Below are 15,931 nucleotides of genomic sequence, written 5' to 3' on the forward strand. Positions count from 1 at the left end.
AAGCATCCTTCCATTTTTTAGCTGGTTAATTGTTCATCATTTAGACCCCCAGCCTTGTGCTTTCCAGTTGTCTTGCAATACTTGCAGTTGTGTGGGAATTGTTGAAATGGCAAACTGTCACAATTCTGCACGCATACCTTGCAACAGAAGATACAGTCAACCTTTTGGCTCCCAAAGTTTTGCACATCTTTATAAAGCAGCACACATACGCACACTCAACAGAGAGTTTACCATACTCCCCAGGAAACTTTTTGATCTCCTGTTTGATCTAAAAGGTTGGTGGTGTTTCCCAAGGCCCAAATTAGCAGCGGATTCAAAGACATTAAGCTGAAGTTTCAGACATGTGGCAACAGCATCAAATATATTCTTAGAATTGTACTAATGATTCAGCTTTCTGGATACCACAGTTTCTCCTTTCCCCTTTCGTTGTACTCATGACAGTTCTGCAGTACATGCTAATATTTATATAGATTAAATGTTGTTTTAAATTGTTCAAAAGCTCACGTCTAATAATTCCACGGAAAACAGATGCATTTTCTAGATCGTGAAAAGCTGAGACATTCTTTGTTCTTTGCTTTCAGTTTGAGGCCAACGGCATATTTACATTTTGAAAAATGTGTACAGGTAGTCCTCGATTTACAGTCATATATTTAACTGCCCTTTGAAGCTACTATGGAACTGAAAAAAATTGCTTACAATTGGTCCTCACACTTATGACCATTGCAGCATCAAGAGGGTCACAGGATCAAAATTTGGGTGTCAAGGTTCCAAGTAACAGACCCAATGCAATCAAAACTCTGTGGCCAAGGTGCTCCTCAAAGTCCAAATTTATTAGGCATGTCATATTGGCACATCTGGTGAAAACCCAACTCTGAAGGTCTCGAGGTTTTCCTCGCCCAAATTAAATTCAAAGTTCCTTCCCCCAGTCCACATGTCCATCACATGGTCCATCCAAGCCCCAGTCCCAACCTCAGCTGCCCCCAGTCCCAACCTCAGCTGGTGTCAAAACAAGATGAGTCTGTTGTGCTCTTTAACTGTTGTTGTAGTCATTAAAGACAGTAGAGTACAATCGAATGCCTCAGTCATTATTCCGTGGCCGGAATACACAAAAGGAAGAATTTTATTTTGGCTACAAGTCCCCAGCTATCTCTACTCCTCCCTTTCCATTCCCACAGCTCTAACCAGCCTTGCTGTGGCAGCCCTGAAGACGTTCCAAAATAGCTCCAGGGTTGACATTGGGCACTTAACAATCGGCATGTATTTACAATGGTTGAAGTGTCCCAGGCTCATGTGACCCCTATTTGCCACATTCCCAGCCAGCTTCTGACAAACAAAGATATATTTGCTTAATTTGACCACGTGATTCACATAATGATTTTAATGATTCACTTAACAACCATGGCAAAAAAAGACCACAGAATCAGGTGCGAGTCACTTAACTACCTTGCTTAGAATAGAAATTCTGATCTCAGTTGTGGTCGTAAGTTGAGGATTTAGGATCTAACCTGCATTTGGAATATTGAGCACAAAAACAAAATGATGCAATTTTAGCAGAGCCTGTTTTATATGTTTCTGTTTAAAGTGCTGCCTTGATTTGTTCTCAATTCAAAGAAGGCACAGAGTATCATGCAGAGGCTCAACATGCAAGGATTTTTGGAAAATTTTGCATTTGTGGAATGGTGAAATATTATTTTAGCAACATACCATATTTTTCAGAGTATAAGACATACCTTTTTGCCTCAAAAAGAGGCTGAAAATCTGGGTGCGTCTTATACACTGAATACAGCAATTATTTGCCTCCCAAAACCCTGCCCCTTCACCAAAATGGCCGTGCAGAGTCTTTAGGAGGCTTTCAGAGTGCTCTTGGGGGCTGGGGAGGGCAGAAATGAGCGAAAAATGGGCTGTTGTTTGCTCAATTTTGTCCCCCCCCCAGCCCCCAGGAACACTATAAGCCTCCTAAATGCTATGCATGCTGGGTTTTTTTGACAAAAATGGGCCGGTTTTGAAAAAAATGGGCCATTTTTTTGCTTGTTTTTGTCCCCCCCCCCCAGGAGCACTCTACAAGCCTCCTAAAGGCTATGCCTGCCCTTTTTTTGAAAAAAAAAAAAAACCAACGGGCCCGTTTTCGCGAAAAAACAGGCAATTTTTGGGAGGTCTGCAGAGTGCCAACCCTTTTCTAAAAATTTGCCTCTTCAAAACCTTGGTGCGTTTTATACTCCGGTGCGTCTTATACTCCAAAAAATACGGTAGCTAGCAGCTCCTCCCCAATCTGGAGAAAGAGGCGTGTGTGGGTATGCGTGCATGTGCCTGATAATAAAGAAATATTTAATTACAGTTTGCAATTCAGTATGTGAAAACTGGGCTACTCCATTTTTTCTTAGTGCAAGCAGAAATCATACCATTGTACCAGGAAGGTTGGACATAACAGATGTTCTCTTTTAGGTGTCTCGGAGGACAGGGCCATTCCTGTTTTGAAATGCAGATTCTTCTTTGAAAGTCTGGCAGAAACTTTCTCAAAAGTCAGTGTGTGGTTGTACGTTTTCCCCTCTGTTCCCACAGGGTGTTTTCCATATTGCAGCTTCACGTTGCTGCTCATTTATCACTTGTGCCTGTCAGCTGGCAGGGTGGCTTCCTGCCCCTTTTCCATCTTGTAGAAGAGCTGGCTGCCTTGTTTAACATATTTTATCCACCAAGAAGGGAAAGAAAAAAAAACCTGGTGAAAAGTAGACGATGAAGAGGAATTTTCTTAGAGTATCCTCAAGATTTAGAATGCCTTTTTTTTTTTACCTCGTCCTTCCTTTGACTTTCTTTTTCCCCTTTTTAATTTTGGAGAGCTTGGGTGGAACAAGTTATGCTAGTAAACCCTGGAATGACTAGTCTGCATAGCTATTGCTCATGATGGGCTGATGTTAGAAAATCATCCTGTGAAACTGACTTCTATGGATTCATCAGAGGCCATATTGCCTTGCCCCTTACAAAAGATTCTTAATTTGGAATGATCACATGTGGCAGATAAGCTTAATTATCTATGGAGATTCTCTGTCATTCAGGACATGGTTGTCCCCAAGGTGCTTTTTTTAAAGAAACAACTGGACTTTCTGGTTTTTCCTTGAAGAGGTTTCACTTCTCATCCAAGAGGTTTCATTCATTTCATTGAACTCAGTTCGTTCATTCATTCAGTGAGCTGAATGAAACTTCTCGGATGAGAAGCGAAACCTCTTCAAAGAAAAACCAGAAAGTCCAGTTGCTTCTTGAAAAAAAGCACCTTTGGGACAGTTTAGCTTAATTTTTCTTCAGGACATGGATGTTGATTTCTGGCTGGATACAACCTGACATCCGATTGTACACTGGGCAGGGGAATACAACAAAATGTCGCCCGCTGAGTGTCCAACATCATATTTGTTTGATATCCTTGTCCGAATGACATACCGTATTTTTCGGAGTATAAGACGCACCTTTTCCCCACCTAAAAGAGCGTGGAAATGTTGATGCATCTTATACACTGAATACAGTCATTTGTGGCCTCCCGAAGCCCCCCACCCGCACCCCATTTTTGCGAAAAATGGGCAGAAAATAGGCCATCTTTTGCAAAAAATGGAGGCATTTCCCCCTTCCTCCAGCCCCCAGGAGCACTCTTCAGGCTTCATCAGGGCTGGGGGAAGGGGAAAATGCCCCCTTTTTTTGCAAAATACGGGTGAAAAACGGACAGTTTTTTGCAAAAGCTGAAGCGTTTTTGCCTTCCCCTAGCCCTGCTGAAGCCTGCAGAGTGCTCCTGGGGGGCAGGGAGGACAAACACTTTTTTTCCTTACTTACCTCTTCGAAATCTTGGTGCGTCTTATGCACCGGTGCCTTTTATTGTCCGAAAAATACAGTAAGTTAAATAAGTCATATCTTTTGGAGGATAATGTCATGATGCATATGGTGTCATTGTAGCTTCTACCAGATGGCTAGGGGGCCGCTATGGAGCATCATCACAATTGGAAGTCTGCATGAGCTGCTTCTTTGCAGATCAGAGGTGTTTTTCATTTGGGAATGAAATAATGAAGAACCTGTAATGGGAACTCTAACTTGGATTTTTTTTTAATGGCACTTAATATTCTGGCTTTAGTCTCAGGCCTTGAAGGAGCATGGTGACTCAAGAGGTTGGAACACTGGGCATGAAGTTAGCAAGGCCACGTTCGAGACCTGAAAGCTGCTGTGGGTTCTCATCTTTCACTCCAGCTCCTGAAAGGTGGGCGTCCCGAGGGAACGGTGATGTCACCAGCTAATCCTTTCAACCCAGAAACGCCTGAGTGCTTCTGATATGAGTGCAGCAGTCTTCGGCCTGGAATTTATATATTAATTTATTATTATATTTTAGGAAGAACTTTTTTGGTGTACCTTTTAAGATCATTTTAGTCTGGACCAGTGGTGGGATTCAATTTTTTTTACTACCGGTTCTGTGGGCGTGGTGTGGCGTGGCTTGGTGGGCGTGGCGGGGGAAGGATACTGTAAAATCCCCATTCCCTCCCTATCCCATTAACCTGCTTTCCAGTTCTGTTCTCCTGTGCAGGGCAACAAAAGAAGACCCAGCCGATCAGCTGGGACTCGGGAGTCAGCAAATAGATGGGGCCAGGGCCAGGCAGAGGTGATATTTGCCGGTTCTCCAAACTACTCAAAATTTCTGGTACCGGTTCACCAGAACCGGTCAGAACTGACTGAATACCACTTCTGGTCTGGACTTTCTGCGTGGTCTCATGTCTTATCTGTTTCTATGGATGTTTTGATTTTGTACACCGCTCAGAGTCCACTGAAGATGAGAGACTATCACAAATTCGAATGAATGGTTAAACGAAAGAACAAATAAATGATACCGTATATAGACCACATGGTAGAAGGCATATTTCCATATTTGCATTAAATACAATGAAGAAAGAACTGGCAATTGTCTTCTTGCCAGCTTTGTTTAGCCTGTCTTGTGTTTGCTGTTTGGCGCAGTCAGAAGTGTAGGACTTTACGTCAGAGAAACTCATGGGTGGAAAAACAGTTCCTGTTTGAGGAGAGAGAACATTTCAGGAGTGGAAATTATAGTGAGCTGATAGATTGCAGAAGCTAAACATTAGAAAGTATGTTAATGCATTTGAGAGCTCTGAGTCAGCGATAGAGAGTATTGATAAACCGGATTGCTACAGAGATGTTTTTCCAATAGATATTAGAGAAAGGATGCTGTTGTTATCATTGCTGCAATTGCTATAAACAATTTCGAGGGGATTAGCCCATTAATACTTATGTGCTATGGCCACTCCCTGCTTGCGCTGGTTGTGTCACTGGCCAAATATTTTAGATACTCTCTGTTCCTCCACCCCCATGACAAAATAGCATGTGAATTTTCAGTATGTTAGCCAATCCCAGGGAACTGTTGATTGAAGCGTGTGGCTGTTTCTTCATTGACAGAAGTGCCATGAACATTGTCCTTTACCTCACTCTAGTACATTTGAAGCAACACGCCAGTATTTGCTATGAGGGGGTTGGTTGGCTTCAAGCGTTTCCTTCAATTTGACATCTGGGAAGCAGCAGCCCACCAAAGGACAGGTTGCAGGATTGACGAGTTGAGATTCATCTGATTAGCTGCGAACGAAATCAAGGTGGCCCCACTAACCATTAAAAAAAAAAAAATCTTCAGGCTGACGACGTTACTGCGAACAGGACAGAAAAGATAGATCTGAATACCTCAGGCCTCCTCATAAACAAAGTCGCTCCATGATCAACTCTTTAGGAAGCAACCTTGATTTGGAGTCTTCTCCTTGATAGCATCTCAAGAATAACATTTTTGAACTGCAGGTAGTCCTCCACTTACAAGGGTTCATTTAGTGACCATACAAAGTTACAACGGCACTGGAAAAAGTGACTTATGACCATTTTTCAGTTACGAGCTTTCCAGCATCCCCATGATCATGTGATCAGATGCTTGGTAACTGGTTCATATTTATGACAACTGCAGTGTCCCAAGGTCATGTGACGCCCGTTTGCGACCTCCTGACAATCAAAGTCAATGAGGAAGCCAGATCGACTTGACAACTTGTTACTAACTTGTCACCTGCAGTGATTCATTTAACAACTGAGGAAAGGAAGGTTGTAAAGAGGGGCAAAATTCACTTAAGAAATGTCTCACTTAACAACAGAAATTTTGGGCTCAATTTGTGTTCGTAAGTCAAGGACTACCTGCATTTGGTGTTTCTTCTTCTGTTCCCACCCCTGTCATGGATCCTCTATTTAAATCTAGATCCTCTGTAGAACTCCCACAGTCTGGGCATGTCACACAGTGTTGCTTCCTGAAGAATGAATCAAAATCCATACAATTAAGTAAATTAATGCCATCTTTCATTAGGTGGCAAACATAACACAACAATATGCAAAATGCCAGGACTCATTTTCCTTTATCACATTGGTAACTCTTGTTGGTTTCCAATGAGCAAAATCAATGGGGAAGCTGGGTTCACTTAACCACCACTGTGTGATTCACTTAACAACTGCACTGATTTCCTGAACAACTGTGGCAAAAGAGGTCATAGAGTCAGGTACAGAATTTTTGGTTGTAAATCAAGGTTTACCTGCCTCTATTAGTCTTTTAACTCCCCAGCTTCAATCTCTTAGTATCGATAAAGATATTGCAGTACAATGCTTCATTCATTCATCCCCAGACTTTTGTCTTTCAAACATTCTTCTTACCATGCAACTGCAGATTCCACCCCTCCCCACCCCTTCCCCACTTCAGTCTTTCAAAGCTTTCATTCCTGCTTTGATGGTGCTTGTCAGTTTTCTTTTCATCACAATTCGGTGGCACCATCACTAAAAGATTCAACAGATTAGGTTAGGTATGGTACTGGTTTGGCTGGTTTTTGAAGTTGGGGGAATCCATGTAAAGATGAAGTGAGGAAAGCTAAGGCTCACAATGAAGAAAGGCTCGCCACAAAAGTAAAAAATAACAAAAAAAAGCTTCTTCCAACATGTTAAAAACAAGAAAAAGGTTAAGGAAACAATTGGTCCATTGCTGGGAGAAAGTGGCAAGAAGGTGACAAGCAACAGGGAGAAAGCAGAACTATTTAACTCATGTTTTGCATCTGTCTTTACACAAAGGGATAAAACAGTCCAACCTATCAAAAACAGCACCACAAAAATTAGATTAGGAACACAAGTTGAAATAGGGAAGAAAATGGTAAGTGAGCACCTGTCTACCCTAGACGAGTTCAAATCACCAGGACCGGATGGATTACACCCCAGAGTTCTGAAGGAACTGGCAGATGAGATCTCAGAACCACTGAATTATATCTTTCAGAGATCCTGGAGCACCGGGTAACTACCAGAGGACTGGAAAAGAGCTGATGTGGTTTCCATCTTCAAAAAAGGGGAAAAAACCAGATCCAGGAAACTGCAGACCTTTCAGCCTGACCTCAATACCAGGAAAGATTCTGAAAAAGATAATCAAGCAACAAATTAGCGAACACCTAGAAGCAAACAAAGTAATAGCCAAAAGCCAACATGGGTTTGTCAAAAACAGATCATGCCAGACTAATCTTATTGCATTCTTTGATAATGTGACAAAATTAGTGGACCAGAGGAATGCCGTCGATATAGTTTACTTGGACTTCAGTAAGGCATTTGATAAGGTAGACCATAACCTACTACTAGATAAAGTAGAAGAATGTGGGTTAGACAGCATCACCACCAGATGGATTCGTAACTGGCTGACCAACTGCACTCAACGTGTAGTCCTCAATGGAACTGCATCTTCATGGCGGGAAGTATACAGTGGAGTACCCCAAGGCTCTGTTTTGGGCCCAGTACTCTTCATCATCTTCATCAATGATTTGGATGAGGGAATAAATGGGGAACTCATCAAATTTGCAGATGACACCAAGCTGGCAGGAATAGCCAACACTCCAGAAGATAGGCTAAAGATACAGAAGGATCTTGACAAACGTGAACATTGGGCACTATCTAATAAAATGAAATTCACTGGTGAAAAGAGTAAGGTTCTACATTTAGGCAACAAAAATGAAATGCACAGGTACAGTATAGGTGGTACCTTGCTCAACAGTAGTAACTGTGAAAGGAATCTTGGAGTCCTAGTGGACAACCATTTAAATAGGAGCCAGCAGTGTGCAGCAGCTGCCGAAAAAGCCAACACAGTTCTAGACTGCATCAACAGAGGGATAGAATCAAGATCACGTGAAGTGTTAATACCACTTTATAATGCCTGGTAAGGCCACACTTGGAATACTGCATCCAGTTTTGCTCACCACGATGTAGAAAAGATGTGAAGACTCTAGAAAGAGTGCAGAGAAGAGCAACAAAGATGATTAGGGGACTGGAGACTAAAACATATGAAGAACGGTTGCAGGAACTGGGTATGTCTAGTTTAATAGAAAGAAGGACTAGGGGAGACATGATAGCAGTGTTCCAATATCTCAGGGGTTGCCACAAAGAAGAGGGAGTCAAACTATTCTCCAAAGCACCTGAGGGTAGAACAAGAAGCAATGGGTGGAAACTAATCAAGGAGAGAACTTAGAACTGAGGAGAAATTTCCTGACAGTTAGAACAATTAATCAGTGGAACAGCTTGCCTCCACTGGTAGATGGAGTTGATGTTTGTAGATTGATCGGCTGTTTCGTATCATCCTGTGTGGCTGAGGTGCTGGCTGTGTGTCCGTTGTTCTTTTGTGTTGTGACGACCTGGGTGGTGGGTGGGGTTTGTTTGTTGACTAGGGCGGGTTTCCAGACATCTGGTAGGCGGGAGGCATCGTCACGTTTATTCAAGTTGTGGGGGTGTTTCTCTATTTTGATGGCTTCCATAATTATTCTCTTGTTGAAGTGTTCTGTTTTGGAGATTAATTTGGTTTCTTCAAAATCAGTTTCATGTGCTGGAAACTTCCTCCCTTTTCCACTTACCCGCTTACAGCAACAAATCCAGCACTACACACACACACACACACCAAGATTTATAGAAAGACGACAGCTCTGACCACGTCTTACTCGCACAAGCACGAAGCCGAAAACACCAGCTTGAAGATGGCAAGTGGGACCTCGCCTAAACGTTGCCAAGACAATCTCAATCTTACACGGGAAAAGACCCGAATACAACAAGACTAGTGTATATACTGCAATCGTTATAACCGAGTCCCTTCGGGGAGAGGGGACGGTCTATAAATCTAATAAATCTAATCTAATCTATATGTGGGCTGCCAAGCATCCAAATTTTGATCAAGTAACCAAGGGTATGGATGTACGTGTGAAAAATGATCATAAGTCACTTTTTTTCAGTGCCGTTGTTTGTAACTTCACTAAAAGTAACAGTCACTTTTATTTTTTGCAATAGACACTCAATGAATGGTTGTAAGTCGAGGACTACCTGCCTGGCTAGACCCAAGTAGACCTTCTCAAAAATATTGGAGAAATATTAATATAATAAGAGGTTTTCAGCACTACACTCATAAGTAGTGGAGAAAAACATCACCTCAGTTACCTAGGACTGAGTCTATTGAGGAGTTATGGGATGTAGACTGTAGACCAGAAACCTATCTATGTGAGGGGTGGAAGTCCCTCTTGCTGGAGGCAATTTAAAAGGGCATATTTGAAAAAGCAGAAAGGAGCTGAGAATACCCTGTGGTATTTTTTGCAGGTTTTTCAATTCAATGACTTATTGAAAAATTACTTTTCAATAAGACCGATTAAAAACTTTTCCAAAGCAATTCTATATATTCAAGCTAATTTGCAAGCATATTTATTTTGACTGCTGTTTATAAACTTAGCAAGAGCCGCCCCGAGTCCTACTTGGAAAGGGAGCGGCTAATAAATCCAAATTTATTATTATTATTATTATTAAATCTTACAGTTTGGAATGAAGGAATGGATTTGCTTGCCTTACATCTATGTAAGCTAGGCACTCTTGATTTGTGGGCGAAAATAAGGAATATGTCTATCCCAAAGCACATCCACAGCTATCAAACTTTAATATTGGAGAGGTTGATATAGCAGAATTTTGAGCATTAAAGAAATCTCTCTCTCTCTTTCTCTGTCTCTGTCTCTGTCCCTCCCTCCATCCATCCATCCATCCATCCATAGCCATGCAGACCTTTGACAAAATGGCATGGAAGAATATCCAGAACTGAAATTTGAACACCGCAAAATAACTTTTTCTTTCACATTTAAAGAGCGTGGCGTGTTTTTCATTCTTAGCAACTTTAAGGTATGGGCTTCAACTCCCAGAATTCTCATGGCTGGCTAGGGAATTCGGGGCGTTGGAAGTCCACACCTCTTAAAGTTGAGAACCCTGGCAATGTGAGTGTGTCCCCAAATTCACCGCAATGTGAGCTCAACTTGAAGGTAATTCTTACCTTTTTTTAAGGACAGGGGGTCAATTCTCAAAACGAGTGGCATAAATAAAAGTCAAAGGTAATTCAGTGAAACATTTCCCACCACCTACTGAAACCAGGTGAGATTATCATTGCTTCTGTTGTTCAGAGTTTCATTGCTGTGTTGTGTTTCTGCATAATTATTAACACGTTTGCAGCTCAGCTTATTGAAAGAAATTTAGATATCTGTAATTTTGCAAAGCCTTGCTCCCAAACCTCGTATCTCTTTGCTCGTCTTTGGCTCCAGTTCAAAGCATGCTTGTGCATGCAGACAGGAGGATGTTTGTTTGAAAGTAACTATATTTGATTTTTGGTGTCTTATACACTCCACAGAATATATTGCCGTGACATATGGAAATGCAAAATCACCAACTTCCCCTTCATACCTCAAATGAAGTAGGATTGTAGCAATGTTTGAAACAGCTGCTTAGGAACACTCTTTGTCATATAAGAGATTTAGCGAAAGTGCTTGTCATTAGTTCAGGAATTATTGGCTGCTACCAGGATGTTATTTAAGGGGTGTGTGCAAGAGTGTGTGTGTACATAGTCATACCTAAAACAATGTCTATCTCAAATTGGCACTGTGCAGTGTATGTGACAGCATTCAGGTACGGGCAGGTGAACTTTCCCAATTTCTGCTGGATGGATTAAATTGTAAGAAATGACATCCTGTTGTTGTTAGTTAAGAGGGATTGCTTGGTTAAAGAAATCTCAACTGACTAATTGCAGGGAGCAATTAGAACAGAATTAGAACAGAATAGAATGACAGAGTTGGAAGGGACCTTGGAGTTCTTCTAGTCCAACATCCCTGCTCAGACAGGAAACCCTGCGCTACTTCAGACAAATGGTTATCCAATCTCTTCTTAAAAACCTCCAGCATTGGAACACCCACAACTTCTGAAGGCAACCCGTTCCACTGATTAATTGTTCTCATCATCAGGAAATTTCTTCTTACTCCTAGGTTGCTTTTCCCCTTGATTAGTTCCCATCCATTGCTTCTTGTCCTACCTTCATTCAAACGTGCATATTAATAGAATAATGACTGATAGAAATAGGATCTTCACAGATCCCCTCTGTAGGGCAGTGATGGTTAACCTTTTCGGCACACACCGGAATGCCGGAACCCAGAAGAGAGAAGCTGGCCGGTGCGCATGCACATGGTGGCTAGCTGCGCTTCTGGACAGCTGGTTCACGTGTGCGTGATGGAACCGGGAAGAGCAGCTGGCGATGGCATGCGTGCCAACAGAGAGGGCTCTGCGTGCCACAGATTCACCATCACAGCTGTGGGAGGACAGAGATGCAGGGAAAATCTTGAGTCCCTGAGTAACCCCTATGATGAAATACTATTTTCTGATTTATGAACAATACTCTAGGATTTAATGTGTCTGATTCAGGAGCTTAGTAATAGTGAATGAGCAACGAGACTCCTTTTTGGTTACCCTATGTTGGGGCCTGTTGTTGCAACTCCCAAACTACTCATCCTACATGTTGACTGGGAAATTGGGGGAGTAACAGTCGCAACCAGTTTGGAGAGTCTAGGGAGGACACATATTGCAGAAAAGTTATGTGCATTACTATTCGTTTTAATCTTACAGGGTACAAAAAAATTTTTTTAGATTTTGCTATAGATTACATCAAAGTATTTGTTGTACAATAAAGAATTGGCTAGAGCTACCACAGCGGCTTGGTATTGAAGTTGATCTATACACCTGATATATTTCTAATAAAAGGGGGGAAAATATAATCTGAACTAATTTAACAAGAATTAAAATACCCAACAATAATTTTGAAGAACAAAGAAAAAGGATTATGGGTTTCTAATGTTTCCCTTTTTGCACATCTGTTCATTTGCCGTATTGTATGCATGGAGACCGTTCTTGTTTAAATTTGATTAAACGTCTATTAGATATATGTTAGCTTTGCCATTGCTACATATTCCCTAGGTTTAAGTTCCCAATAAGATATTATTGGAATTGTATCTTTCTTCCAATGTTAGGCAAAATTTATTCTTCTGTTGTAAACATATATCTCATTAAATTATGATGCTTCTGATAATTTTTTTCTGAAATTATTATGCCTAGTAAAAACGTTTCTAGTTTAATTTCAAATTTAAATTGATTTGTTTACATGTCCACCATATGTGATAAAATGTTCTTTCTGATTCATGACATCTCCAATGTTTATTATTACGTGATTTTTCTGTGGTAAATATTATTTGATGGCATTGTGTACCCCCTGTAGAACATTTTGTACTGAATTTCTTTTAAGTTATAACTTGGCATACATTTTATAGATTTAGTCCATAATTCTTCCTATGGTTGTTCCTTTAATGACTTGGAAGACATCAGATTTTACTGACAAAATGATTGTCTCTAGCATGATAACCACTGGTTTCATTCCATAGATTGCTGATCAAACCTCAAAGGAGATATTGTTGATCTGAAAAAAAAAGGGTGGGCAATTATAATAATGAGTAGACTGGAACTGAGAAGAAAAGACTGCAGCGATTGTGGAATGAAAATAAGTCAGAGGAAATATGATAGAGGCGTATAAAAATTGAACAAGATGTAGAAAACCTGGATGGTGAAAAGTTTTTCATATCAATATTCGATATTGCAACTCGGTTCATCCCTTGAAACTACAAGGGAGATTCAGAACTGGTCAAAAGAAGGAAGTCTAGTGACCATATTTTTCGGACTATAAGATGCACTGGAGTATAAGACCCACCAAGATCTTGAAGAGGTATGTTTTTTTAAAAAAGGTTCTTCCCCTCCACTGCCCCCAGGAACACTCTGCAGGCCTCCCAAAATCTCTGTAATCTCCCATTTTTTGTGAAATGCATGGAGGGTTTGGGATGCAAAAAACGGGTCCATTTTTTGCAAAAAATTGGCCGTGCAGAGGGTTTGGGAGGCCTGTAGAGTGCTCCTGGGGCTGGGGAGGGCAAAAATGAGCAAAGAACACCCTGTTTTTTTGCAAAAAATGGATGTGCAGAGAGTTTGGAAGGCCTGCAGGGTGCTCCTGGGGGCTTGGGAGGGCAGAACCACCCCCGTTTTTGTGAAAAACAGGTCCATTTTCACTCATTTTTGCCCTCTCCAGTCCTCAGGAGCAATTTGCAGGGCTTCCAAACCCTCTGCATGTCCATTTTTGCAAAAACAGGATGCGCAGGGCAGGGTTTTGGAGGCCAAAAATGCTGTTTCCAGTGTATAAGACGCACCCAGATTTTCACTCTCTTTTTAGTGGGGAAAAGCTGCATCTTATACTCCGAAAAATACGGCAAGTGTTCCTCAAGCTAGTTATCTTCTTAAAACAGTGTTTCTCGATCTTGGCTACTTGAAAGGTGTCAATTTCAACTCCCAGAATTCTGCAGCAAGCATGGGAGTTGGAGCTGAAGTTCATATAGTGCAGGGGTGTCCAAACTTGGGAACTTTAAGACTTGTGGACTTCAACTCCCAGAATTCCCCAGCCAGCATGGCTGGCTGGGGAATTCTGGGAGTTGAAGTCCACAAGTCTTAAAGTTCCCAAGTTTGGACACCCCTGATATAGTGTATATTCAAATAGCCATGGCTGAGAAACACTATCAATTCCCAGAATTGCTTACCTATTCTGTCTATTACTGAGTCAAAATTCAAGCATCTGGAAGGACTGGGAACTACTGGTCTAGTTATACAGGCAGTCCTTGACTTACGACCAGAATTGAGCCCAAAATTGATGTTGCTAAGAAATTTATTATGGGTTTTGCCCCATTTTACGACTTTTCTTACCACGTTTGTTAACTGAATCCCTGCAGTTGTTAAATTAGCAACACGGATGTTAAGTGAATCTGGTTTCCCCATTGATTTTGCTCGTCCAAAGTTCGGAAAAGGCGATCCCATGACCCCAGAACACTACGACCGCCATAAATGTGAGTCAGTTATCAAGCATCCGAATAGAAATCACCTGTCCATGGGGATGCTGCAGGGATCATAAGCGTGAAAAACGGTCACGAGTCACTTTTTTCAGTGCCGTTGTAACCTTGAACAGTCACTAAACAAACTGTTGTAACTCGAGGGCTGCCTGTACTGAGGAATTTGTTGCCTTCAAACGACATTATGTTTGGTAGCTTTAAAAGCAGACTAGACACAATTTTGTGCAAAAAGTGAGTGAAGTAGTGATCTGGCAAATCCTAAGGAGATGTTAATGCATTTGGTTGAGCCCCTAGAGTTGTGAGTTCAGTCCATTTATTTAATTTTTCAAAGAATATTTAACCTGTCTATTGGATTAGCATGTCTAGTTTCAATATCACAATTTCTGAGAATGCTTCATTTCTGATGCCATTTCTTCTGTTCTCTTTTACTGCTCTGGAAGCTTTAGAAATACATGGTGCAATGTTATGATAGTATTTTGTGGTAGATTTTTTTTCGCACGTTCATTTCAAAATTCCCCACTTGAATCAAAGCAAGTCATTAAGTGCGTTAATCCAATTTTAATGATAATTTAATGAGAATTGCGTGGACGTGGATTGTAAAGCTGGTGTAACCATTTCCATATTCTTGCAGTTCCAGAATTTAATATCATTGGAGCCAAGTAAATAAACTGGGAATTTTAGAAAATCACTGCCTTTTTTTTTTCTGATGAGCTCAGAGAACTGATATTTGCTTGGGAACAACTGGGTTAAATCTGTGTCTTCTTTTATTTTATGTGTTTTTCTTTCCCAGATAAAACAAGGAAAAACAGAAATTGTCCCAGATTTAAGTCATCTAGTCATGGAGAAATTCAGAAACCTGGAAAGCAAGAACTGTAATGCCGATTTACAAAGAAATGAGAAAGTTGTCCTATTTAAGGAGCAGATAAAGCAGATGAAGGCTCAGTGTAAGTGTGGCTTTATGATTAAGCTCATCATGTTGTATATGGTCTCAGTGCCTCTGTTACGTTTGTCTCTTACTACAAACCTGTGATATTTATTCATGCATTAAGAAAATTTATATAGCCACCCAACTCTCAGTGGCTCCAGGCAGCTTACAAGAAATAAGATCCCAAATGCAAAACTTATCAAATTCCTAGCAACAACAATCAGACAAGCCACTTGATGGGCTTTGGGTCACCCTTTGGTCCCTAGGCCCACTGGCAGAACCAGGTCTTAAGGGTCTCTTGAAAGTATCAAGGTGGGGACCAGTCTGATTCCCACAGGTTCCACAGGGAGAGAGCCATCATAGAAAAGGTCCTTCTTCTTCTTTTGCACTAGATCAGGGGTCACCAACCTTTCGGACCTCAGGGACCACTAAATTCATCATTTTAAATCTTGCGGACCACTAAGATGATCTGCCTAATGACTGGCTGGCTGGCAGCGGCAAGGTGGTCATGTGACTGGGTGGGCGTGGCCAATTCAACGTCACTCACGTTGAGGGGCGCCTTGGCAGCCGCTACTCGTCACTCCTTGCTTCTCTGCCCGGGCTTCTTAGGGCCCCAACAGGAAGCAGTTGCTGGAGCTAAGCAGCCACCACGAGAAAGAGTTGGCAAAACAGCTCAGTTCAAATTGGATTTGACCGAGAAGGAGGCTAAACA

General features: G+C 41.4%; 1 protein-coding gene across 1 annotated transcript in view; it reads left to right on the forward strand.

The window, feature by feature from the left end:
• Positions 1–15,931, forward strand: part of NSMCE2 (NSE2 (MMS21) homolog, SMC5-SMC6 complex SUMO ligase) — a 262,790-nt gene that overhangs the window by 81,359 nt on the left and 165,500 nt on the right. The window contains exon 4 of the mRNA XM_081950604.1: positions 15,085–15,238. Within this exon, the coding sequence (XP_081806730.1) occupies positions 15,085–15,238 (154 nt within the window). The remainder of the gene's footprint in view (positions 1–15,084; positions 15,239–15,931) is intronic.

The sequence above is a fragment of the Natrix helvetica genome (genome assembly GCF_964273705.1).
Source record: "Natrix helvetica genome assembly, chromosome: 4".
Lineage (NCBI taxonomy): Eukaryota > Metazoa > Chordata > Lepidosauria > Squamata > Natricidae > Natrix > Natrix helvetica.